The sequence below is a fragment of the Pelobates fuscus genome, chromosome 7 (genome assembly GCF_036172605.1).
Source record: "Pelobates fuscus isolate aPelFus1 chromosome 7, aPelFus1.pri, whole genome shotgun sequence".
In the NCBI taxonomy this organism is placed as follows: domain Eukaryota; kingdom Metazoa; phylum Chordata; class Amphibia; order Anura; family Pelobatidae; genus Pelobates; species Pelobates fuscus.
In genome coordinates this window covers 70,941,027-70,968,968 of record NC_086323.1, presented here as the reverse complement: position 1 = coordinate 70,968,968, position 27,942 = coordinate 70,941,027, and the positions used below count along the sequence as shown (strand labels likewise).

The following is a 27,942-nucleotide window of genomic DNA, read 5'->3' as shown; positions in this document are numbered from 1 at the left end:
TGTGAAGGGTGCAGTGTGTGTGTGAATGGTGCAGTGGGTGTTTGAAAGGGGCAGTGCGTGTGTGAGGGCGCAGTGCATGTGTGAGGGAACAGTGCATGCGTGAGGGGACAGTGTGTGCGTGTGTGAGGAGGGCCGTCTGTGTGTGTGTGTGTGTGTGTGTCTGTGTGTGTGTGTGTGTGTGTGTAGGGCAGTCTGTGAGCGGTGTAGTGTGTGTTTGTGTGTAAAGGATGCATAGGGTCTGCTATGTGCAGGTGGGTGAGATGTGAAATGTATTTTACCTTTTACCAGGCACGGGGGACATAATGCTGCAAGCCCTGGGGATCCAGTGGTGGCATGTTCACTTTAGCCTGCAGCTCCTCCAACTGCAGGCTGACTCCTGTCCTCCTGCGAGCATAGCACTGTATCAGAGCGTTGCCATGGTTAACGTGTGGCAACATTTTCAACCAGCCTGCTCGCAGGAGGAACACGGAACCTCTCAGGCCCTTTCCTCCCACTGCTGGAACTAAGTGCCAGTGGGCGAGAGATTTACAGTGCCTTGCAAAAGTATTCACCCCCTTGGCATCTTTCGTGTTTTGTTGCCTAACAACCTGGAATTAACATTGATTGTTTGAGGATTTGCATAATTTAATTTACAGAACATGCCCACAACTTTGAATATGTTTTTTTTTTTTATTGTGAAGCAAACAACAAATAGTACCAAATAACAGAAAAATTCAATGTGCAAAACTATTCACCCCCTAAAGTCAACACTTTGTAGAACCTCCATTTGCGGCAATCACAGCTCTAAGTCGCTTTGGATAAGTCTCTATGAGCTTGCCACATCTTACAACTTCGATTTTTACCCATTCCTCCTTGCAAAACTGCTCCAGCTCCTTCAAGTTGGATAGTTTGCGCTTGTGAACAGCAATCTTTAAGTCTGACCACAGATTTTCTATTGGATTGAGGTCTGGCTTTGACTAGGCCATTCCAACACATTTACATGTTTCCCCTTAAACCACTCAAGTGTTACTTTAGCAGTGTGTTTGGGGTCATTATCCTGCTGGAAGGTGAACCTCCGTCCTAGCCTCACATCACGCACAGAGTGGTACAGGTTTTGCTCAAGAATATGTGATTGAAAAATAAGAAAAGGGTCAGTGCTTATAAAAATGAAGTAATTCGTATTTTTACACTAATTTAAGATACAACTCTATTTTTTACACTTATTTAAGATACCGCTACACTTATAATTATTTTATTATGTTTTTGCTTACCGTATATACTCGAGTATAAGCCGACCCGAATATAAGCCGAGGCCCCTAATTTTACCCAAAAAAACTGGGAAAACTTATTGACTCGAGTATAAGACTAGGGTGAGAAATGCAGCAGCTACTGGTAAATTTCTAAATAAAATTAGATCCTAAAAAAAATATATTAATTGAATATTTATTTACAGTGTGTGTATAATGAATGCAGTGTGTGTGTATGAATGCAGTGTGAGTGTATGAATGCAGTGTGAGTGTTTGAATGCAGTGTGAGTGTATGAGTGCAGCGTGTGTATGAGTGCAGCGTGTGTATGACTGCAGCGTGTGTATGAGTGCAGCGTGTGTATGAGTGCAGCGTGTGTATGAGTGCAGTGTGAGTGTATGAGTGCAGTGTGAGTGTATGAGTGCAGTGTGAGTGTATGAGTGCAGTGTGAGTGTATGAGTGCAGCGTGTGTATGAGTGCAGCGTGTGTATGAGTGTGTATGAGTGTGTGAGTGTGAGTGTGTGAGTGTGAGTGTGTGAGTGTGTGAGTGTGTGAGTGTGAGTGTGTGAGTGTGAGTGTGTGAGAGTGTGAGAGTGAGTGTGTGAGAGTGTGAGAGTGTGAGAGTGTGAGAGTTGCAGAGCCTTGGTGGGGGGTGGGTGTTTTTTTTTTATTATTTAAATTTTTATTATTTAAAAAATTTTGTTATTATTATTAATTATTATTTTTATTTATTATTATTATTATTATTGTATTATTTTTGTATTATTTAATTTTATTTTTTTTTTATTATTATTCATTATTTTTTTTTCGTCCCCCCTCCCTGCTTGATACATGGCAGGGAGGGGGGCTCTCCTTCCCTGGTGGTTCAGCATTGGCAGTTCAGTGGGGGGAGAGGGGGGCTGGCAGAGCTGTAACTTACCTGTCCTGCAGCTCCTGTCAGCTCTCTCCTCCTCCGCGCCGTCCGTGCAGCTCCCTCTGTCAGCTCACACTGTAAGTCTCGCGAGAGCCGCGGCTCTCGCGAGATTTACACTGGGAGCTGACCGAGGTGCTGAACGGACGGCGCGGAGGAGAAGAGAGCTGACAGGAGCTGCAGGAGAGGTAAGTACAGCTCTGCCAGCCCTCCTCTCCCCCAGTCTGTATTATGGCAATGCAAATTGCCATAATACAGACTATTGACTCGAGTATAAGCCGAGTTGGGGTTTTTTAGCACAAAAAATGTGCTAAAAAACTCGGCTTATATTTATGTATGTGTTCATATTCTTTGATTGTACTGGCTGCTAATCTATGATGGGTTTTTTTGGGGGGGGTTGGCACCAATTTTAATTGCTCAGTTACCTATATATACTCAGAGCAGCCAGGTTCTAATCTCTAACCCATTTAATAAAGCTCTTGTGGTGAAATGCGTTATGGTTATTTTGATTGTGTATTTTTTTAAATAAAAGTCTTTTTGGTTATAATTTTGTGCCAATCATCTTTTTAATACACTTTTTTATTTGGAATTTTTAACCTGGCTTCCTTTTATCTTCGTGTGACTCCAAATATATCCGCGGTGGGGATCATACCACAAACGCTGACATAAAGTGCAGTTTTTATATATTCCTCTCCTGAGTGTTGGATACCATCCCTCTGGAGGACTCCCATCACATATCCTTTAAAGCGGGGTTTATACTGCAGGTATATGACTGCAGGTCAGAAGAGGGTTTGATGCCCTGGGTATTGTACATGAAGCCTATGCTTCCTTGAATAACCATATTAAGTTAACATATATATGACAAGAACATGTTGATTTGGTTCCTAATGACAGTCTCAGGAGGATGAAGATTGTAAGAAGCAAAGGCTTGTGTCATTTCCCAAGCATCAATTATTCCAACATTAAGTCTTTTAAATAAGTCTTTAAATATGAGATATTGGATATAGCCATGAAAATCACTAATTCGTTCTACATCTGTGTTTATTTCCCTTGAATTCTCTAACTTGATGAAGATCTTGGTTTCAGGACTTCGTTGAAAAATACGTTCAATGGCCTTTCGCACACTTAGTAGTCTTCTGATGAACAAATGTAGAGGGAAACCTCTGAAATGTTGTCCAAGTGTAATAACAATTATGGTGTTTGGACTCCCAGGAAGTCCATCAATTTCACGGGGGATGTAAGCACAGTCTTTGACAGAGTAGATACCTGGGCTGACAAATGGATGACCATGCTTCTTCCATTGAATATATATATTCCTATCCATGTCCAGAGCTAAATATTTTGTATGTATACCATGTCCAGGAAGATTAAAAAACTTGAGGCCTGGGAAAAAAAATAATGCATTAAAAAAGATTGTGAGGTAAAGAAAAATATAAAGAAAAGAAAAATATTATATACTCAATAGTAACAATTCTAAGACACCAGTAATTTGAAATGATGACAATAAATGCATAACTCAATTAAAAAAATATTTTACAATTAACCTCCCTGGCGGTATGATTATGTCAGGAATTTTGTACCAAAAGCGGTACATTTGAATTACCCGCCCAGTTCCGCCCCCATGAGCCTCTGCGGCTCACAGAGACGGAACCAGGAAGTCAGATGGAGGCATCCGCCGGGGCTCTCACCGGCAATCACAGCGCGGGACATCGCTGGATCGCAAGGAGAAGGTAAGGAGACTCCGCTGCCAGCTCTGTTATCTGCCCCGAGCGTGACTCAGGGTTACCGCTTCTGGCAGCGAAAATTAACCCCGAGTCACGCTCGGGAATACCGCTAGCCTGGTTAATACAATTGTTAGCATTAACTTACAATAAAAGCTTCACACATTGAGGTCTGGAATAATTTTAAGAGGAAATTAAACAGGGATACATATTTTACAAAGAACTTTGTTAGCATTTTTTAGCAGTCAGTAGTCAGCATGTCCCTAAAGTAACAAATCTTTTTGGAATACAAACATATATTCCTAAAGTTAGAGTGATGTGTGGCCTATTTAGATGTTTGCCCCACAGAATAAAATAAATAAAAATACATTTATTTATTTCTCTTGGTGGGCACTTCTCACCACTCACTCTGTGCTGAGATCATCATTACTGATGGTTTTAGCCCATCCAATGTTTCCCCTTAGGGAGCATTGGGGGTCTAGTGTGCATGCGCAATAGTTACCATTTTGTGCCACTCAGCATCTTCTTATATGCATGTATCGACTCAATAATATTGTGAGCATAAAAGGTTGGGGAAAAAAGATACATAAAGGAACAAAAAGATACAGAGAAGGTAGGTAGCTTACAAATTATGTAGTTAAATAGCAATCAAAGGCCACAGACACAGGAGGCTGATGTCAATAATGTAATTTAATCAATGAAGTACTAGTATGTACTGTTGTTTAGAAAAAGAAAGTATCTATATATAGGTATAAGAGCAAATAATGTAAGCACTTACTCTTCATATGTTTTTGGAAGTATTCAATCCACTGACGAAGTGTTGAATCTCCCATAAGGTATATCAATTTCCCAGTCAAACACTCATTGATTTGAGACAATGGTTCAAAAGAAGAAAGGTTGCAGAAGTTTGAGTGCCATAAATTATTTAAAAAAATATCCACTTGGATATGGCATAGACATCCCAATTCTACATGTTGGTTTCACATCTGTAAAGTTTCCTGAAATAGACATAGATTACAACAAAATAAAATTACATCTTTTACATTATCTTTGTCTTTACACATTATCACATTGCCATTTTAAACTTATAAAGATAAATTACGGGCGGAGCCTAGCGCTTGAACGAAATGGCCGCAACACACAGAAGCTCCTGACAAGGGGAACAAAACCCAACAAATAACCGACCCCAAGCCACACCATCGAACGCCGAAAATACCCACCTCGATACCTCTGAGGGTGAGACACACACAGATGCCGTTCCTATTCCCGCAATCAAGCAGGAAAACCCGACGGGCAACGCTGGAAATACCAGAGTGGCCGGAAGCATACATATACTCCCCTACATACCAGACCACGAACCCCCCGCGGGGCACGGACACCATGGGCAGACGTACCCAAAAGCAACCCATAAGCGCAAGCAAAGACACCCAGGATATAGGGGCCATGCTACAGCGCCCAACTACAGCAAAGAGGGCGACCGAGCCGGCCCAAAATGGAGGCTCAGGGAGCCATGAGGGATCCACAGAGAGGTCCACACTCGCCGAACCACACCAAACAGTCCCAGCACAGGGACCGAACCTGACCCCAGCTACAAGGCAAGACATCTCAGACTTACTGCAAGAAATGAGGCAGCTGCATGCAGCAGACTTGGAATTGCTTAAAACTTAAATTATGGCGGTCACGGCACGCACACAAGCCTCCGAGGAGGACATCTTGGATTTAAGGCAAAAAGTACAAGGCCTTAAAGAATCCTTCCACCAACTGCAGACAGCACAGGCCACTCTAACAACTAGAGTGGACCAGGCAGTGGACTGCCACAGGCGCGTAAATATAAAGATCCGGGGAATACCCGACTCAGTGGGCCTAACAGAACTACCCCACTACCTTAGATGCCTCACCGCTTCTCTCATGCCCCACGCCCAAGCAAAAAAACTCGCCTTTGAGGGCTTCTTCCGCATCCCAAAACCGAGGCAAGCACCACCACGAGCCTCGCAGGATGTCAATGTCCGATGCCACTCGACCAACGACAAGATCCAACTAATGACCGCTGTGCGAGGCAAGACCTCGTTCAACTTGGAAGCTACACAACTCACCTTCTACCAGGACATTACCCGCAGCACGTTACTGTGGCACCGATCAATGGGGCCAGCGACCAGCCAGCTACGCAACGCGGGCATCGAGTACCGGTGGGCATTACCACGCACCCTGCTGGTCACCAATGTGGCGAGCACGAAAAGGCTGTCCACGCCAGAAGATGCAGCCTCGTATCTCCGAACCCTGGGGATCCCAGCTACAGAGGCGATGTCGGCAAATACACCAAACTCACAAACCTGGGAACCAGAGAGAACTGTGCCCTTTATCCCTGCAGGGAGCAAACATCCAATAGCCCCAACCTGAAGGAACTAAGCAAACCCAATAGGAGTTATGCCACACAGTTCAGTCAAGACTCTAGCTAAACTTGTCGATTTAAGGCTGTAATTTTAAGGCTTTTGTTTTTCACATGTTTTCATATGTTCCACTTTATTGATGCACACAGGTTCCCACAAACGAACTATACACACACCCCACAGGCAACATCTTCCCTGACCACCACCACCAAATTCTGGGCCAATACCCGGCATTCCCGCCGCACTCTTAGAAGGCCTACCACAATTTATCAGGACACACCCCACACCCACCAAACACTCACCAAGACTCGCGCCCCCCCCCAGCACTCCCCCAAGGTAAGGGGACCAACACACAAAGCACGACACACCGGAGCAGAAATACTAGAACCCTTGTAGGGCCTCAGCTATCCGCACAAGATAGCCCTGAACTCTGCCTATAGAAACCCACAGGGCCAGCGCACAACAACACACCCATGCCCACGCATGAGGGTACTGAACCAACCCTTGAGGTGCGCCTCAATCACCCACCACTGGACATAGGCTAGGGATAGGGCTCTCGCTTAGGCACCCTACGTACTCGACACCCAATACTGAGCACACCTCCCTAACAGACAGTATCACAATAGACTTACAGTGCCTTCCCAAACACCAACTATGACATATCACACTATGCCAAAGTGAAGTGACCAACTGGTCTAGACAGACCCCTGATCCACAAACGGCACACACACGCCTTCACTAGGTAACCGACTTTACAACAAGTGTACCTCAATTAATACATAAAAATACGTGCTTTGAAAATAACTACTTTTAACGTATCAAAATATCACTACCTTTATGTTTTGTCGAGAATGTAACTGTTAATCCTAATGGCACACATTGCACATGAAAAATAAAGAATAAAAAAAAAAAGATAAATTACAATATCAATTTGAACATATTTGTTTTGAAAACTGACTTTTTTTCTTGAAACATGGCAGCCAGAGTGCTTTGATTGGTTGGCAAATGTGTGGAGGCTGGGGGAAGTCATTGGGTCCTCTTCCCTTGAATTTTACTATTAGGGCCTTTAGCCACTGTCAGTGGGTGTGGGCCAATTGGAGGACATAAGCGCCTTAACACTTTAAGTATTATTATTAGGGCCCCCACCTGCCATCTATTATATTATATTATTATATTATTATATTATAATAACCTCAATCTAGCCACAGGTGGGGTCAGGGTGATGGACAATGATTTGTTGCCCCCAATATATTTTTTTTATGTCCTCCACCCAATGTCCACGTTCTTTCTTATTATTTCACAAGCTCCATCCCCTGTTACAGGGTGTTTTCTAGCAACAATGACTGCCCAGTACCTAGTTTTAACCCCTTAGTGACAAATGAAAGACCCAGTCCGTCATGCCGGGCAAGCAGTTAACGCCGGATGACGGACCGTGTCCGTCAAGCACTAAAGTTACCCCAGATGGCCGCTATCGCGGCGATCGCTGGGTTAACACTCGTCCGATCTGCCACTGTATTTAAGGCAGACCAGGAGTACCCAAACATGCTGTCCCTGCAGCAGTGATCACTCTGACAGGCTGTCAGAGCGAGCACATGTGCTTCAGGAACTTCTGATCCACCTCACTGCTCTTCCGCGTCCAATGTGAAGTGCAAGGAAACGGATCAGCAGTGATTTTCTGCTTGTGTAAAAAAATAAATAAAGTTTGTTTAAAATCCCAAAGGCCTTTACCCATTTTAAATAAAAAATTAACCCCTTCCCTGCCAATTGATCACTGACCACAGTGATCAATTGGCAGGGACTACATTTTACTGTGATCTGTTAATTTTTTTTAACCCCTGATGGTCAACTTTTATTTTTTGTAACCCTCAGGGGTTAATGTTATTAATTAATTTAAATATATTACATGGGTGGGTGGAAGTTAGTGGGGTATTGGGGATTGGGGAAGTTGGTGTTAGGCTAGCTAGGGGTTAACGGTAAATAAAGTTTTAAAAAAAAGTTCTACAAAGTTTTTAAAAATCCCACTCTTCTTTCCTGCCAGTTGATCACAATCTACAGTGATCAAAATACAGATCACAGTATCATACTGTGATCCGATTATTTTTTTTTAACCTCTTAGGGTTAACTTTTATTTTTTTTTAACCCTCATGGATTCAATTTATTTCATTAATTAATTTAAATATTTTTAAATTATATATTTTGCTAGCTGGGGTTGGTGGGAGTTATGGGAAATTGGGGAATTTACTGTTGGTGCTGCTTACTGCTAGTTAGGGGTTAATGGTAAAAAAAGTTTATAAAAATGTTAAATGTGTAAAAAACTTTTAAGAAAGTTTAGCAAAGTATAAAAAAATTAATAAGCAAAAAGAAGTTTAAAAAGGAGTTATAAAAATTAAAAAAGTTTAAAAAAGTTAAAAAAAAATACAGTTACAAATGCTCATTACCGGGAGGGGCCTGACAGCCAAGATGGCCGGGCGCACAATCTAAGAGCTCCAGCAATACCAAACACAAACACACGACTAACGACAGGCCTGATAACGCTGGCAGAATGGGATGACCGGAAACAATCTCATGAAAACAAGAGAAGCAGAATGATACCGGTCCAGCACCGAAGTAAAGTGTAACGGCCCGGGCCGAACATGCGGTCTTCGATGGAGTGGAACCCGAGGCCTGAGGGAAGCGGCACGGGTCCTGCACACAAGCCTAGACGCAGCATAACCCTGCTGCCCCCCCCCCCCCCTCTGGAGTGGCGGGGGATATCCTGGTCCTCGATGGGGTCGATACCCCCACAACAAAGCATGGCCAAGCGACGGCACCCCAAGCAAGACGGGGTGCCCAGACAAGATGGCGGCTCACACACAGTCAACCTTACCACGCTTGCAAACAAAGCCTCCCAAACATACATGGGAGTTCTACGAACAGATCCGCGCCAGTCTCTGGGCCAAGCTTCATACCCAGAAATGGAGCAACCCGGCGATGTCTAGGCAGGAATGTCCCTCGCGCCTCCAGAGCCGCTCTCGGACGGCGCCGATGCCGGAGAGGAACAACGCTGGGTACCTCGAGCTCCAGCAAGCGCGTACCCACGCCTCAGGGAGAGACGCACCAACAAGCACGACTCACCAACACCTTAGCAGCCCCAACAACCCTCACCCAGCAAGGCGCAACACCCACACCTGAAAACGTATGGTGTCGGCCGTTACGATGACCGGGAGGCAGTGAGGTTTGATACCGGCGGGAGACATAGGCGGGGAGCTCCTCCACGGTGCATGAACGGAATAACGCTGATCCAGGAAGCCCACATAAAGCACCACCAGCCCAACTGCCATTATCCTTGGCCCGCCTGCCAGACCTCCAGAACAGGTGTTGGCTGATCGGAATGAACTGACTCAGAGGCGGACTATGCTCCTACAAGCCCAAAGCACGAGACCGCTGCATAATTCATACTGCTTGTAATGTGTTTTATTTGCTCCTGTGCCCATTTGCTCTGCCATCACTTAATGTTTAGACCACTGTCTAGCCATTGCATGCCTATATATTGTGCAGCTGAGTATAACATAACATTTAAATATCCTCATATGTTCAGCAGACATGCACCTGAATAACAGGCTAGCACTGCACAGTATAATGATATCCAAATTCGTTCCCTGCCAAGTTAATCTAACCACTGTGCCCTTAACACCCATGTGTCACACTGATGACATCTCCTTAACTGATATCTGCACCAGCCCTTACTCCCAGCACACCTGCCCAGTCTCCAGGGGCGGCATAGCCTGAACAATAAGGACTGTGTTGGGGACCGGTTTTGACTCAGACCACCCACAGGAGAAGAGACCATACAGACGACAATCAGATAATTATATAAGCTTCTGTGCCTATTAGTGCAACCTTCTCCTTAGACTTAGTAATGTTCAGGAGGGCAGTTACTTCTCTACTTGATTTAAAGCGACCAGTACTTAAACCAGCTAGCTAGGCATGTAAACCTGTGTAAAGGATCCTTCTGTTTACATCGCTTTAATGCACGTATTAGCAAGATAACATCTGAGACCCTAGCCTGCCTAATTTCCGTACCAGCAAATGCATCTAGTGTACTTCACCATATCTAGCCAGCCAAACAGCCAAGTATGGCATGCTTTTGTTTTATAACCTGACTATAATGCTAAGACTATTATTTTCTGCCTCCAACGGTGTGTTACAGGTTTTTAGTGAGATTGCATTTCAGTAAACAGCCAGATTGGATGCCAAACACTTGAAAATTAATCCTGCCTAGTCAGTCAACTAGCTTGAGCTTACAACGTTTTGTTTGGCATGTTTGTGAACCTTAATCTGTTACTAACCTGTTTTATCTCTTAAAAAATGTGCGGTTAATTTATGCCATGACTATGTATGCAATGAAACGCCTGTAAACGCTGTTGTGGTGCTATAGGTCTCTCTGTTATATAATCAAGTGCACAAGAAAAAATAAAGAATTTAAAAAAAAAATGATCATTACCACTACACCTGGAACAAACTAGAGCAAAAATGCCAAATCCCACGCCAAGGTTCAAAATATGCCTTTTGAAATACCCCAGGGTGTATTCTTTAATAAATAGTATGCGTTTGTGGGGAAGTTTGAATAACAAACCAGCTAAACTACTCCAAAATGGAACATTGACACAGCGTAAAACTTCAAAGTTAGAAACAAACTGGAATGACTGTGTCTCAAATGTGCCCCTTCCAAGTTCCACATATACCTGGCAAAGGTACTTATGCGGGTATTGCTGTACTCAGACGACGTAGCACGCATAAGGTTTGCAAAATATACTGTGCAAACTAACTTTGCGTGTCAAAAAGGCAGAAAAAAAGGCTTATTACCACTACACTTGGTACGAGCTAGCGGAAAAATCATCCCACACTAAGGTTCAAAATATGCCTTTTTAAATACCTTGGGATGTCTTCTTTAAGAAATGGTATGCCTTTATGGTGTAGCTGGAATATGTAGCCTGCTCAAGTGCTCCAAAGTGGGACACGATTGCATCAAAATCCTCCATGAAAATTCACAATTAAAAACCTGAACTTGTCACGTCTCTTTTACAGCACTGTAACTTCACAAAATAGTGTCTAGGTCATACATTAGGCATATTGTTTTACTCAGAAGATTTAACTTAGCATAATTTGGGTACAGTGGTACATATCAAGTGTAAGAAATACTCAGCAAAAATGCAAAATATATGTAAAAATGCTATTTTCCCCCCTCACCACAAACATTGACATAAATTGCTAAAAAAAAAAAAAAAAATTATGACAGGTTAAGGCACAATATACACCATATAAGATACCCTGGGATGAAAAATTTGAACGCTAATATTTACCAGTGTTTGTGACTACGTGGCTACTAAAACAGACTGTACATTGCTCATTTGCAATACCTTGGGTTGTCTACTTTTGCAAATGGTATACAATCATAGGGTTAAGGCTCATTCCTGGGCTACCATATACTCTCAAAAGCAACGTAACCAATCTGGCAAATTTCAATGTGAACAAAAACTAAAATGCAAGCCTTATATTAGAGTTGGTAACTTTCTAAAACACCATAAAACCTGTACATGGGGGGTACTGTTATACTTGGGAGACTTCTCTGAACACAAATATTAGTGTTTCAAAACAGTAAAACGTACAATGACATCTTCAGTAAAAATGCTGTTTGTGTAAAAAATGCAAGAAAATGCACTTTCACTGTTGATATCATCGTTGTGATATGTTTTACTGTTTTGAAACACTAATAATTGTGTTTAGCGAAGTTTCCCAAGCAGAGGCGTACCTAGAGTATTTGGCACCCAGGGCAGACTTCTCTTTTTGTATTTGTATTTACTTTGTATCACACAGCCTGGTTACAATGCTGCTGGTTACAATGCTGCTGACGTAATAAGTATAGGGGTGTATATAAAAAATACCCCTTTCTGTCTCATTAGAGATATCATTGCCAGAAGCTCAAGGAAGCAGGCTGAAGGGTCAGTGTTAGGACCCGCTTAGGGGGGTCTGCCTTGACGTTGGCAGGCGGGCATTCCCTCCAATGGCCATTGGAGCAACTAAATGACCTCCATTTGTCTAAATATACATAGGGATTAAGGAGAAAGCGCAAGTAACATTTTCTTTTCTTTGGTTTTTACTATATATTGGGGCTGATGTGTATTGTAGTCCTTGCTGCTACTAAGCGCAGGACTTCTCTTTTTGTATTTGTATTTACTTTGTATCACACAGCTTGGTTACAATGCTGCTGCCCATCCCATGTGTTCCCTATTAAGTGTTAATAAGTATAGGGGTGTATAGAAAAAATACCCCTTTCTGTCTCATTAGAGATATCATTGCCAGAAGCTCAAGGAAGCAGGCTGAAGGGTCAGTGTTAGGACCCGCTTAGGGGGGTCTGCCTTGACGTTGGCAGGCGGGCATTCCCTCCAATGACGTAATGGATAGTAACTGTGAGCAAAGTTGGTTGTGGTGTGCCGAAACCAACGTACGAGTGGGCCTGTAAATAAAAGAGGGCCCACCAAGGAGAATGTAATTATAACAGGGTGTAGGTGGCTGGGGACAATCAGCTGAACGGCAGAGGTGAGTAGGGGCTGGGAGTTTAAGTAGGGGACTTACTCCTCCCACAAATTCAGGCCTCAACAAGTTCAGGCCTTTTAACTTGTGCTCGGAATTTAAATACGTAATGGATAGTCACTGTGAGCAAAGTTGGTTGTGGTGTGCCGAAACCAACGTACGAGTGGGCCTGTAAATAAAAGAGGGCAAAAAGATAAATTCGAGAAATACACACTTTATTGCATTTTTTACAAGACCAAGTTCCTGAAAGCTTGGCGAAGCTCTTTCTCCGGCTGTGGAATATATGCAGTATATATGGAGGATTTCCACCGCCCCAGTCTCTTGATGATATGGACCGGTGTGTTAGTGCTAGAGGCTGCAGAGGCGGCTCCTATATGGAAGGAGTGCCCAGAGAATGCAGTCGGGTTGTGTCCGAGCTTAGATAACAGAGTTCTGATATGAACCATCAATTTTGCTGTGGTTAACGGGTGCCCTTGTAGTGTTAAGAGCGGAGAGTCCGGTAGGTGACCGTGCAGAGTTGACCGTAGGTGGTCTAGTTCTTTTACCGGACACCAGGCATTATCAGTAGGGAAAAGAGGAATTATAGTAGGGTGTAGAGACCGGTTGGTTTTAGTTGTAGGGATCGAAAGTAGCTAGTGATCCTCTATTTTAGTGAGGTGTGATATTTTAAGGCTTAGCTTAATATCTCCTTGACAAATTACGGTGAACTCTCTAGGTCTGAGAAAACCGTAGAAAGCGAGATATATAGCAGATTTGATCACCGTATTTGTGCCGATGTCGAATGGGGCTGTGTCAAGGAGATTGCTAAGTGACCTGAAGATAGGCGCATCTATAGGTAATCTAATGGTAGTAAGTGGAGGTGAAACCTTTGATATGCCTTTCAAAACCTTTTTGACGGGGTATGAAGACAGGAAAGGAGTGTTGTTAGGAAAATAGGTGAGGCTGTGGTGCTGGACCCCCGTGAGATAAAGTTTAATGGTGTTGTGAGATAGTTTAAGGTGTAGGTGGCAAAAAGAGGCAAAAGCCACCATGGTTTGAATAGAGAAGTCACCTTGTAAACTGAACTCTGCAGTGAATGTATTAAATATATTAAGTGCCCTATTGTAAGTGATAGCTGTGTTTGGTGATAATGCTTGGTGAGTGAGTGCTCTAGCGTGGTTCAAGAGTGTGCTTAATCCAGGCTTAGTTCGTGGAACCGTGGTGTCCTGGATGGTTGTAGGTGAGCCGTTGGGAGTGCCTGAGAGAATGCCTGAAATTGAGAACGAGAAAGAGCGTCAGCGGCCGTGTTGTGAATACTCGGGATGTGAAAACAAACTACCGTATATACTCGAGTATAAGCCGAGTTTTTCAGCACATTTTTTGTGCTGAAAAACCCCAACTCGGCTTATACTCGAGTCACTGTCTGTATTATGGCAATTTACATTACCATAATGCAGACTGGGGGCTGTGTGCGGTTACTTACCTCTCCTGCAGCTCCTGTCAGCTCTCTCCTCCTCCGCGGCGGTCCGTTCAGCACCTCTGTCAGCTCCCAGTGTAAGTCTCGCAAGAGCTGCGGGGTCATAGTGCGGCTCTCGCGAGACTTACAGTCAGTGGCGGATCCAGGGAGGGGGCAACGGGGCAATTGCCCCCCCCCGAGATTCTCCCCTGCCGGCTAATGCAGGGCTGACATTGCCCAAGTGCCAGCCCTGCATTGTGCCTGCAGACCGGGGAGGGAGATCAGTGATCAGTGATCTCCCTCCCCGGTCCGCGGGCACATTACTGACAGCCGACCGGCAGGGGAGGGAGAGAGGACCCGGGAGCTGTTACCAGCAGCTCCTCCGGGTCCTCCTCTCGCGAGATTTGGAGCGTTGCCGCGGTAACCACGGCAACGCTCCAAATCTCGCGAGAGTGAACTCTAGCTCTGGAGCGCGGGCTAGAGTTCACTCCTACCACTGGGACCACCAGGGAATCCCCACTGGGACCACCAGGGAAAGAAAGATGTCCCCCCTCCTCCCAGTAAAGGTAAGAAGGGAGGGGGGACATAAATTATATATTAATTTAAATTAAATGTAAAAAAAAAACACACACACACACATTAAACAAAAAAAAGCCCCCCCCTCCCCCTTCTACACACACATTGCCCCTGCCCCCCATATACACACACATTGCCCCTGCCCCCCATACACACACACACACACACACACATACACACACATTGCCCCTGCCCCCCATACACACACATTTCCCCTGCCCCCCATATACACACACATTGCCCCTGCCCCCCATACACACACACATACACACACATTGCCCCTGCCCCCCATACACACACACACACATAAACAACCATTTCCCCTGCCCCCCATATACACACACACATACACACACATTGCCCCTGCCCCCCATACACACACACACACATTGCCCCTGCCCCCCATACACACACACATTGCCCCTGCCCCCCATACACACACACATTGCCCCTGCCCCATACACACACACACACACATTGCCCCTGCCCCCCATACACACACACACATTGCCCCTGCCCACCATAAACACATTGCCCCCACATACACACACTGCCCCACATACACACACTGCCCCCCATAAACACACTGCCCCCACACACATACATTGCCCCACACACACACTGTAACTGTCACACACCCATACTGACCCACACACACACTGCACCCCTGACATATACTGCCGCCCTCACGTACACACTGCAACCTTCACACACACACACTGCTAATACACTGTCCCCCTCACACACACACACACTGCACCCCTCACACATTGCACCACTCACACATACCACTGCTCCTCTGCCCTACTACAGCCCCATTTCCCAGAGGACCTCAGGTAAGTTGTCAAACAGTTCTTAAACAGTTTGACTACTTACTCTGGGAGGGGGTCTTGGCATTATTGGCACTATAACCACTACACTGAGCTGTAGTGGTTATTGTGTCTGGATTATTTATTTAAATAATCTACAAGTGCCCCTCCCGAGATCAGGCTCTGGATCCGCCACTGCTTACAGTGTGAGCTGACAGAAGAGCTGCATGGACCGGCGCGGAGGAGAAGGGAGCTGACAGGAGCTGCAGGAGAGGTAAGTGCTCTCTGCCAGCCCCCCTCCCCCCCCCCACCGAACTGCCAATGCCACTGGACCACCAGGGAAGGAGAGCCCCCCTCCCTGCCATGTATCAAGCAGGGAGGGGGGACGAAAAAAAATAAAAATTAATAATAATAATAAAATAATAATACCAATAAATAAATAATAATATAAAAAAATTTATTTTTAAATAATAATAATAAAAAAAATATTAAAAATGCTCACCCCCCACCAAGGCTCTGCATCACACACACACACACACTGCACTCATACACACACACACTGCACTCATACACACACTGCATTCATACGCACACACACTGCACTCATACATACACACTGCACACACTGCACTCATACACACACACTGCACTCACACACTGCATTCAAACACACACACTGCATTCATACATACACACTGCACTCATACACACACACTGCAGTCATACACACTGCACTCATACACACACACTGCAGTCATACACACTGCACTCACACACACACACACACACTGCACTCATACACACTGCACTCATATACACACACTGCATTCATACATACACACTGCATTCATACACACACTGCACTCACACACTGCATTCAAACACACACACTGCATTCATACACACACACTGCACTCATACACACACACTGCACTCATACACACACTGCATTCATATACACACACAATGCATTCATTATATACACACTGTAAATACATATTCAATTAATATATTTTTTTTAGGATCTAATTTTATTTAGAAATTTACCAGTAGCTGCTGCATTTCCCACCCTAGTCTTATACTCGAGTCAATACGTTTTCCCAGTTTTTGGGGGTAAAATTAGGAGCCTCGGCTTATATTCGGGTCGGCTTATACTCGAGTATATACGGTAAGTGAAACTGGCCGGATGCTGCCAACCAGGTCAGCTTGCGAATCAGCTGCATGATGGTCAGGTAAGATGATCGCCCTTTGTTAACGATTTCGCAAGCTGCCGAGTTATCTGAGTAGCATTTGACTGCCTTGCCAGACCAGCGATGACCCCAGGTGTGTGCGGCCGCCACAATGGGATACATTTCAAATAGTGCTGAGGTCGCTCTGAATCCTGGCAAGGCATCCGTATCAGTGGGCCAATGACCCCTGAACCAGTGGTTCCCGAAAATGGCTGCAAAACCGGTATTGGCTGCTGTGTCTGTGTGGATGATGGGTGAAGAGGTGGAGAGAGGGGGGATAAACATGGAGATTCCATTCCAGTCCTTCAAAAACTTCCCCCACATAGCTAAGTCAGCCTTGGCGTGGGGGTCCAAAGAAACTGTGCCAGAGTCCGGAACTCCGTGCATCAGGCAAAGAAGTCTGGATATGAAAGATCTTCCCTGCGGAATGATGCGCATTGCGAAGTTCAGGGATCCGAGAAGGGACTGAAGTTCCTTCCTAGTGCAAACATCATTCCGCAGGAACAAGTCTATCTCCCCTCTCAAACGTGCCAGTTTGTCGTGAGGGAGGCTAGCTCTGAGGTTAACCGAGTCCAGTTCTATCCCCAGAAAGGTCAATTTAGTTGTGGGGCCTATAGTTTTGGCTGGGGACAAAGGGACTCCAAGTGTAGCAAATAGTGCAGTAGTGCTTTTGATTGCTGTGGGTGATGGTGACCCTGGCTCTATAAGTAAAAAGTCGTCGAGGTAGTGGATAACGGAGTGACACCTGGTGATGTTCAGAAGCAGCCAGCATAACGACTCTGCGAAAATGTCGAACAGTTTGGGGCTGCTATGAGAACCGAAAGTGAGTCGTGTAGAGAAGTAGTATTTCTCACGCCATTTAATACCGTGTAAGTGCCAGAGTGAGGGGTGCATGGGTAGTAATTTAAAAGCGTTTGTAATGTCTGTTTTGCTAAGCTAGGGTCGGTTACCAGATGATATGATGGACTGTATGGCGTCGTCGATGGCTACGTATTGAAGTGATAATTCGTCTGCTGGAATGAGTGCGTTTATGCTAGGAACAAAAGAGGAGTGCGGATAATTAGACGTTTTTTATTAGAATATTTGTGAATAGCAATGCCAATGGGGTTAGTGCGCCAGGAGGAGAATGGTGAAGAGGTGAAGGGGCCTGTCATGAACCCGTTGGTGATTTCCGAGGCAATGAGGGTGTCTGTGGAGACTGGGTCTAAACGTGCTGACTGGAGATTAGGGCATTCGAGTGTACCTGGGGGAATGGCTACTATACCCGTGAGAAACGCTTTAGTGAACCCTGTGGTGAGATAATCCACCAGATGCCTGCTAGGGTGAGACCTTAGATAAAAAAACAGGTTGTCGATGTTTATGTCGGTTAGTCATTTGTTTGGTGACAACCTGGCTGGGCACATGGTCTTTGTATGTGCCCTGAAACATATGGAGCAGATGTGCAATAATCTACAGGCGCTGAAACTGCAGGAGCCTGCGTTGAAGTTATTGCACACCTGCGCCTTCCCTAGAAAGGAGGTGGGCCTACCTAGCTTATCCCGAAGACCACCCGATGACTTGTTGTAGGGGGTGAAAGTGGAGTGAGGTGTGAAAGTAGAGTGAGAGGTGGGGGTGGAGGTGGTGGGATCTGCTTCGACTGGACATAAGTCCGCCATGTGGGATGTCGAGTTGCATATGGCACAAGCCGGGGGCCTTGAGTCCAGCGAAGTGGCGACAGAACAGTTCTGTGTCCATCTGACCCCAGTTCATTTTAATATTGAACTGCTTCAGATGGGTCACCGCCTTCGCTGACACTGACTTATGGTAGTCATAGAAAGAGGAGCCCCCATACTTGATGCCTAGATCCACCACCTTGTGCAGATAAAGGTCTAATTCTTCTCTCCTGTGGGGGTACACCGTGCAAATAACGTCTCCATATATCCCGAAGGCCGAAGCCTGGTATCCCTTGTCTTGAGCACCACATAAATGTCACCATAGTTGAAAGCCTTGTTCTCAAGAACATCCTGAGAGGCTATGAGCAGAGACACCAGACACACATCCTTCCCGTCTAGGATATCTTTCTTGATAGAGTCAGGGACGGAGTGTGCTGGTGACTCAAATGGTGTAATGGCTGTGCCTGGTCCTGGGGGGGGTGTATGGGAGGGCATGTTGGTATGTCGGGTACAGCCGTGATAGGGACTGGGACTACCGTGATAGGGGCTGGGACTACCGTGGTAGTACCTGGGGAGGAGATGGCGCTCTCCACCTTAGATAGCCTGTTATTGAGGGTCTGTAGATTGGCCAAGATCTCTGCCAGGGTATCCTGGTTGGCCGTGCTGTAGCTTGGTGGTTGTCCTTGAGAGCTAGTGCCTGGCCTAGGCTCGGGGGCTTGGTGGGTAAGTAGCCTATAAAGTTCAGCCTTTCTGGCTGTGGCCGGAAAGGGGATTCCCCTGAGCCTAAGTTCGGCCGTAATTTTGGGAATAGTCCATGCTCTCAAGGACGTGGGGGTTGAAAGGGTGAGTGAATCGCCTGGAGACTCGGGTCTGGTTGGCATGAACTGTATATCTTCTGTCAGTTCTTCGGTTGGCATTGGTTCTTGGGACATTCTAAAAAGGAATGATTATGTGAAGATATATTAGTGAGGGAGTAAGGAAGTTGGGTGTGTGTGGGGAGTGGAGTAAATGGAAGAACTGGACTGTAATGCTAGATGCCAAAGCGAAGAGTTTAACTGTTGAATGTTTGGGTAGGTGAGGCACTGCTAATGCCAAGTGGCGGTGAGAGGCTCTACCTATGATTTGGCTTATGATGTAGTTGCCACAGACGTGGTGGCGGGATGTTGGCCTCTCGGTGACAGCAAACAGAGATCAAAACGTGTGGCCGTGACAGGTGAGGCCCTGACTAGAGCCCTATAGTAGGGCATGCAAGGCTTCTAACTATGATTTGGGCGTGGGGCCGTACCTCCATGTTGAGGTGGGGTGGGGATGGATGGCCTCGCGGGATAGGATTTCCTTATAGGGTGAGCTAAGGCATTGGCCTAGACCCTGTAGCCAGTTCGATTGTATACTAAAGGGTATAATGCGTGGACTGGAGTGGTGTGTGGATACTAACCTTGACTGGACGCAAATGGTCTCTGGTACCTTTTGGTAGTTTAAATGTAGTGAGTCTTGTCTTCTTGTTGTCCTCGAGGAAGAATCCTGGGGATTTAAGACAGATGTTGATGTATTTATGCGTATCGTGGTGGCGTATGATTTGTATTTTGTTAGGGGCGCCACGTGTGATCCTGCGTTGAGGGATCTGGAAGGTTTATGGTGTGTGAATTTAATGGTGTGTGATTTAGATATTTTAGAGAAGGCTGAATGAGGCCTTGGGTTGGACAATGGACGTATTTGGGAAGGGCGTAAGTACCTGAAGGTATGGCTGAGTACCGGGTCAGGATTTGGTGTTTATTCCAGAGCCTGGAGGCCGTATGACCGTATGTCTGGGTAGAAGAAAATAAAGAGTTAACGTACCGTGGGCGTAAGCCTTTGAAAAAGTAGTAATGAAACAATGAGACCACGTGAGGTCTTGTATGAACAGTTGTAAGTAGAAATAGAGAACTATACCTTGGTTAGACGTACAGAAATTTCGTTTAGACGTAGTAGGTTTTAACAGTATTGAACCGGTGGAAGCCTAGGTTAATACTGGAGCTTAAGGATTAACCGAAGAAATTTTTCATAGTTAACAACAGATGTGATGGTATGTAATCAAATTTAAAGGGACACTTCAGGCACCCAGACCACTTCAGCTCATTGGAGTGGTCTGGGTGCCAACTCCCACTACCCTTAACCCTGCAACTGTAATTATTGCAGTTTTTTTAAAACTGCAATATTTACCTTGCAGGGTTAAGTCCTCCCCTAGTGGCTGTCTATTAGACAGCCACTAGAGGACACTTCCTGCTTCATAGCACAGGTTTTCTGTGCTAGAGCGTCGCTGGACGTCCTCACGCTGTGTGAGGACCTCCAGCGTCGCTCTATTCCCCATAGGGAAGCATTGAAATTCATTTTCAATGCTTTCCTATGGGGTGCGCTAATGCGCATGCGCGGCATTGCCGCGCATGCGCATTAGGTCTCCTCGGCCGGCGGGCGAGATCAGTCTCGCCCACCGGCCGACGTAACCAGAAGGAGGAGCGGCGGGGGAGGAGGAAGCAGCGACGTGGGACCTGTCGCTGCCCCTGGTAAGTGACTGAAGGGGTTTTCACCCCTTCAGCAACTGGGGATTGGGGGGTGGGAGGGAGAGGGACCCTCCAGTGCCAGGAAAACGGATTGTTTTCCTGGCACTGGAGTTTCCCTTTAATAGTTTAAATGATTTTTTTGGCTTAGACCATGATGACTCAAAGTGATGAAATACCGTACCTGTTCCTGTAATAAAAGACCTTGAAACTAACAACTTTAGCTCAGAAAGCGAGAAACCGATGCACTCTGTAAAGTCAAAAATATGTGGCGGCGTGATTATATGAGAAATGCTTAGTACAGATGTTTAATGTACCGGGTGTTTAGACAAAGTATTTATTTGTATATGTGATGTATGGCAGTGTGTATCATGGTTTAAACATGATGTAGTGTTATAAGTTAAATATATGTATAGATCCGTATGTTTATAATAGCAGTGGACGTTTTTTAGGTTAGTAAAATAAATATAGCTGGTTAACATTGATAGAAAATCCAAAGGCTGGTATTTAAACAAGTTAAATATAACACCAAACAGATGAGTAGGTATCAAATAGTAACCGAACAGGGAATATACATAAAAGCATGTAATTCGAGCATGTAATAGTACGAGTAAGTTTAGAGGGAGCCTACCCCCGCGTTTTTAGGCCCGAACGGCGGGAAATAGCGGGACGCTATTTCATTCGCCTAACTCACGTGTACGTGCCGGTCTCGTGACCGGAAGCCGGGTAACTGGACCGGAAAACGGATTGGAGGCCTCAAACGGACGGAGGACTGTTTCTGGACGTCTGTCTGCTGGCAACAGGAGAAATTCTGGTGGGAAGCTGGACCGGAAGTGCTGGTTGCTATGGGGACAAGACAATCAGCTGAACGGCAGAGGTGAGTAGGGGCTGGGAGTTTAAGTAGGGGACTTACTCCTCCCACAAATTCAGGCCTCCACAAGTTCAGGCCTTTTAACATATATATAATGCACAAGATCCAGCGCACTCACTTTTCCACTAAACCGCAATTTCATTGTTGACAGATTGTATTAGTTTTAAAAAAAAAACACCTAATCTAGGCAAAAATAATGTGGGTTTAGTCATATTATATGATCATACATTGCATAAGTCTGCCACAATGTCAATGTACCCCATCTTTGGCGGGTCCTACTCTAACAGCCTAATGTCTGCTCTTATAAGATTAACCCACTTACTTGGGGAAAAAAGTAAGTGGGTTAATCTCATAAGAGCAGACATTAGGTTGTTAGAGTAGGACCTGCCAAATATATATATCGTATATATAGATGTATATATCGTTGTTACCTACAGTTTGTGAGCCGGTCAGTAGCGACACCTGCTATTGAGGAGAGCTAAGGTGAATGACAGTATAGAAACCAATATGTCTTCGTAAGGGGCTTAATACAGTAAGCCAAAAGAGGGATACTGTGATGCTATGTGTAGATGAGAAGCTGAATTGAACTAGTAGTGAAAAATCACCGTGAATAAACATAGCCGCTTCTATGTACGAGGAGGGAAGTGGTTCAACCTAAATATTATCATTAGTGATGTACCAAACTGTCCGCCGGCGAACAGTAGCGTGTTCGCGTTCGCCGCGGCGGGCGGACACATGCGCAGTTCGATCCGCCCCCTATTCGTCATCATTGGGCAAACTTTGACCCTGTGCCTCTCGGTCAGCAGACACATTCCATCCAATCAGCAGCACTCCCTCCCTTCCACACCCTCCAACCTCCCTCCCAGCATCCATTTTCGATTCATTCGGAAGATGCATGCTTAGTGAGAGGAGGGAAAGTTTAGCTGCTGCTGATTAGATAGGGAAATTGATAGCTAGGCTAGGGTATTCAGTGTCCACTACAATCCTGAAGGACTCATCTGATCTCTGCTGTAAGGACAGCACCCCAAAAAGCCCTTTTTAGGGCTATAACATCAGGCTGCTTTTTTTTTTTTTCCTGTGTAATGTAATTGCAGGTGCCTGCCTGCCAGCTTCTGTGTGAGGTTCACATTGGATACTGTGCCTACTTGCCCAGTGCCACCACTCATATCTGTTTTAACAATAGGTTAAGCTTTACATTTAAAATAAATAATTTTTTTTCACTGTAATAGAAGAGCAGTTGCCTGCCTGCCAGCTTCTGTGTGAGGTTCACATTGGATACTGTGCCTACTTGCCCAGTGCCACCACTCATATCTGTTTTAACAATTGGTTAAGCTTTACATTTAAAATAAATATTTTTTTTTCACTGTAATAGAAGAGCAGTTGCCTGCCTGCCAGCTTCTGTGTGAGGTTCACATTGGATACTGTGCCTACTTGCCCAGTGCCACCACTCATATCTGTTTTAACAATTGGTTAAGCTTTACATTTAAAATAAATAATTTGTTTTCACTGTAATAGAAGAGCAGTTGCCTGCCTGCCAGCTTCTGTGTCAGGTTGGATGCCTTGCCCATTTGCACAGTCAGTGCCACCACTCATATCTGTTTTAACAATTGGTTAAGCTTTAGATTTAAAATAAATAATTTTTTTTCACTGTAATAGAAGAGCAGTTGCCTGCCTGCCAGCTTCTGTGTCAGGTTGGATGCCTTGCCCATTTGCACAGTCAGTGCCACCACTCATATCTGTTTTAACAATTGGTTAAGCTTTAGATTTTAAATAAATAATTTTTTTCACTGTAATAGAAGAGCAGTTGCCTGCCTGCCAGCTTCTGTGTGAGGTTCACATTGGATACTGTGCCCACTTGCCCAGTGCCACCACTCATATCTGTTTTAACAATTGGTTAAGCTTTAGATTTAAAATAAATATATTTTTTTCACTGTAATAGAAGATCAGTTAGTTGTCTGCAAGCATCTGGGTGTCAGGCCTACTTCAGCGTGTGCTCTGCAGACCTGTGCCAGCGTGCTTTGACAGTTGCCAATCATATCTGGTGTCTCTTTAGCGTGCTTTTACAAAGAAAAAAGGTTTCCAGTGTAAGCTAATAGCAGACAGTCAGTGTCCTTCAAGCGGCTCTGTCAGGCCTTCCTTCAGCGTGTGCCCCGCACAACCCTGCCAGCGTACTTTGACAGTTGCCACTCATATCTGGTGTCTCTATAGCGTGCTTTTACAACCAAAATTTTGTTTCCACTGTAGTAGAAGAGCAGTTGCCTGCCTGCCAGCTTCTGTGTGAGGTTCACATTGGATACTGTGCCTACTTGCCCAGTGCCACCACTCATATCTGTTTTAACAATTGGTTAAGCTTTACATTTAAAATAAATATTTTTTTTTCACTGTAATAGAAGAGCAGTTAGTTGTCTGCAAGCATCTGGGTGTCAGGCCTACTTCAGCGTGTGCTCTGCAGACCTGTGCCAGCGTGCTTTGACAGTTGCCAATCATATCTGGTGTCTCTTTAGCGTGCTTTTACAAAGAAAAAAGGTTTCCAGTGTAAGCTAATAGCAGACAGTCAGTGTCCTTCAAGCGGCTCTGTCAGGCCTTCCTTCAGCGTGTGCCCCGCTCAACCCTGCCAGCGTACTTTGACAGTTGCCACTCATATCTGGTGTCTCTATAGCGTGCTTTTACAACCAAAATTTTGTTTCCACTGTAATAGAAGAGCAGTTGCCTGCCTGCCTGCCAGCTTCTGTGTGAGGTTCACATTGGATACTGTGCCTACTTGCCCAGTGCCACCACTCATATCTGTTTTAACAATTGGTTAAGCTTTACATTTAAAATAAATATTTTTTTTTCACTGTAATAGAAGAGCAGTTAGTTGTCTGCAAGCGTCTGGGTGTCAGGCCTACTTCAGCGTGTGCTCTGCAGACCTGTGCCAGCGTGCTTTGACAGTTGCCAATCATATCTGGTGTCTCTTTAGCGTGCTTTTACAAAGAAAAAAGGTTTCCAGTGTAAGCTAATAGCAGACAATCAGTGTCCTTCAAGCGGCTCTGTCAGGCCTTCCTTCAGCGTGTGCCCTGCACAACCCTGCCAGCGTACTTTGACAGTTGCCACTCATATCTGGTGTCTCTATAGCGTGCTTTTACAACCAAAATTTTGTTTCCACTGTAATAGAAGAGCAGTTGCCTGCCTGTCAGCTTCTGTGTGAGGTTCACATTGGATACTGTGCCTACTTGCCCAGTGCCACCACTCATATCTGTTTTAACAATTGGTTAAGCTTTACATTTAAAATAAATATTTTTTTTCACTGTAATAGAAGAGCAGTTGCCTGCCTGCCAGCTTCTGTGTGAGGTTCACATTGGATACTGTGCCTACTTGCCCAGTGCCACCACTCATATCTGTTTTAACAATTGGTTAAGCTTTACATTTAAAATAAATAATTTGTTTTCACTGTAATAGAAGAGCAGTTGCCTGCCTGCCAGCTTCTGTGTCAGGTTGGATGCCTTGCCCATTTGCACAGTCAGTGCCACCACTCATATCTGTTTTAACAATTGGTTAAGCTTTAGATTTAAAATAAATATTTTTGTTTTCACTGTAATAGAAGAGCAGTTGCCTGCCTGCCAGCTTCTGTGTCAGGTTGGATGCCTTGCCCATTTGCACAGTCAGTGCCACCACTCATATCTGTTTTAACAATTGGTTAAGCTTTAGATTTTAAATAAATAATTTTTTTCACTGTAATAGAAGAGCAGTTGCCTGCCTGCCAGCTTCTGTGTGAGGTTCACATTGGATACTGTGCCCACTTGCCCAGTGCCACCACTCATATCTGTTTTAACAATTGGTTAAGCTTTAGATTTAAAATAAATAATTTTTTTTCACTGTAATAGAAGATCAGTTAGTTGTCTGCAAGCATCTGGGTGTCAGGCCTACTTCAGCGTGTGCTCTGCAGACCTGTGCCAGCGTGCTTTGACAGTTGCCAATCATATCTGGTGTCTCTTTAGCGTGCTTTTACAAAGAAAAAAGGTTTCCAGTGTAAGCTAATAGCAGACAGTCAGTGTCCTTCAAGCGGCTCTGTCAGGCCTTCCTTCAGCGTGTGCCCTGCACAACCCTGCCAGCGTACTTTGACAGTTGCCACTCATATCTGGTGTCTCTATAGCGTGCTTTTACAACCAAAATTTTGTTTCCACTGTAATAGAAGAGCAGTTGCCTGCCTGCCAGCTTCTGTGTGAGGTTCACATTGGATACTGTGCCTACTTGCCCAGTGCCACCACTCATATCTGTTTTAACAATTGGTTAAGCTTTACATTTAAAATAAATATTTTTTTTCACTGTAATAGAAGATCAGTTAGTTGTCTGCAAGCTTCTGGGTGTCAGGCCTACTTCAGCGTGTGCTCTGCAGACCTGTGCCAGCATGCTTTGACAGTTGCCAATCATATCTGGTGTCTCTTTAGCGTGCTTTTACAAAGAAAAAAGGTTTCCAGTGTAAGCTAATAGCAGACAGTCAGTGTCCTTCAAGCGGCTCTGTCAGGCCTTCCTTCAGCGTGTGCCCTGCACAACCCTGCCAGCGTAATTTGACAGTTGCCACTCATATCTGGTGTCTCTATAGCGTGCTTTTACAACCAAAATTTTGTTTCCACTGTAATAGAAGAGCAGTTGCCTGCCTGCCAGCTTCTGTGTGAGGTTCACATTGGATACTGTGCCTACTTGCCCAGTGCCACCACTCATATCTGTTTTAACAATTGGTTAAGCTTCACATTTAAAATAAATAATTTTTTTTCACTGTAATAGAAGAGCAGTTGCCTGCCTGCCAGCTTCTGTGTGAGGTTAACATTGGATACTGTGCCTACTTGCCCAGTGCCACCACTCATATCTGTTTTAACAATTGGTTAAGCTTTACATTTAAAATAAATATTTTTTTTTCACTGTAATAGAAGAGCAGTTGCCTGCCTGCCAGCTTCTGTGTGAGGTTCACATTGGATACTGTGCCTACTTGCCCAGTGCCACCACTCATATCTGTTTTAACAATTGGTTAAGCTTTACATTTAAAATAAATAATTTGTTTTCACTGTAATAGAAGAGCAGTTGCCTGCCTGCCAGCTTCTGTGTCAGGTTGGATGCCTTGCCCATTTGCACAGTCAGTGCCACCACTCATATCTGTTTTAACAATAGCTTAAGCTTTAGATTTTAAAGAAATAATTTTTTTTCACTGTAATAGAAGATCAGTTAGTTGTCTGCAAGCGTCTGGGTGTCAGGCCTACTTCAGCGTGTGCTCTGTAGACCTGTTCCAGCGTGCTTTGACAGTTGCCAATCATATTTGGTGTCTCTATAGCGTGCTTTTAAAACCAAAATTTGTTTTTCACTGTTATAGATTGAATAGCAGTTACTTGTCTTCAAGCGGGTGTCTCAGGCCTACAGTGTGTGCTCTGCAGAACTGTTCCAGTGCACATTGCCAATCATATCTGGTGTCTCTATAGCGTGCTTTTAAAACCAAAATTTGTTTTTCACTGTTATAGATTGAATAGCAGTTACTTGTCTTCAAGCGGCTCTGTCAGTCCTTCCTTCAGCGTGTGCTCTGCAGAACTGTTCCAGTGCACATTGCCAATCATATCTGGTGTCTCTATAGCGCACTTTTAAAACCAAAATTTATAGTACCACTAATCCCCCAAAAAATGACAGGCAGAGGCAGGCCACCCTGCAGGGGCCGTCGTGGTCGTGGTGCTGTGATTCCCTTTTGCCCTAGAATAATGCCCAGTTTTCAGAAGCCACGTACCCTGAACTTGAAAAGTTCTGAGGACTTAGTTGACTGGCTAACACAGGACACCCAATCTTGTACAGCCTCCGCTCGGAACCTTGACGCACCATCCTCCTCCAGCTTAGCTTCAGGCACCTCTCAAGATAGCACTCACCCGCCTGCCGCCACCACCAAAACTAGCACCACAGCCGCTTTACTTGGTGTGTCAGAGGAGTTATTCACACACCCGTTTGAAGAAATGAGTGATGAGCAACCATTATTGCTAGAGGATGTAGATAACAGGGATATGTCTC

At 44.9% G+C, this 27,942-nt stretch overlaps 1 protein-coding gene across 1 annotated transcript in view; it reads right to left on the bottom strand.

The window, feature by feature from the left end:
- Window positions 1-2,887: 2,887 nt before the first annotated feature.
- Window positions 2,888-27,942, bottom strand: part of LOC134568670 (NXPE family member 2-like) — a 35,485-nt gene continuing 10,430 nt past the window's right edge. Inside the window, 3 exon segments of the mRNA XM_063427320.1 lie at window positions 2,888-3,517; window positions 4,634-4,787; window positions 4,789-4,853. Of these exon segments, the coding sequence (XP_063283390.1) occupies window positions 2,982-3,517; window positions 4,634-4,787; window positions 4,789-4,853 (755 nt within the window). The 3' untranslated portion in view covers window positions 2,888-2,981.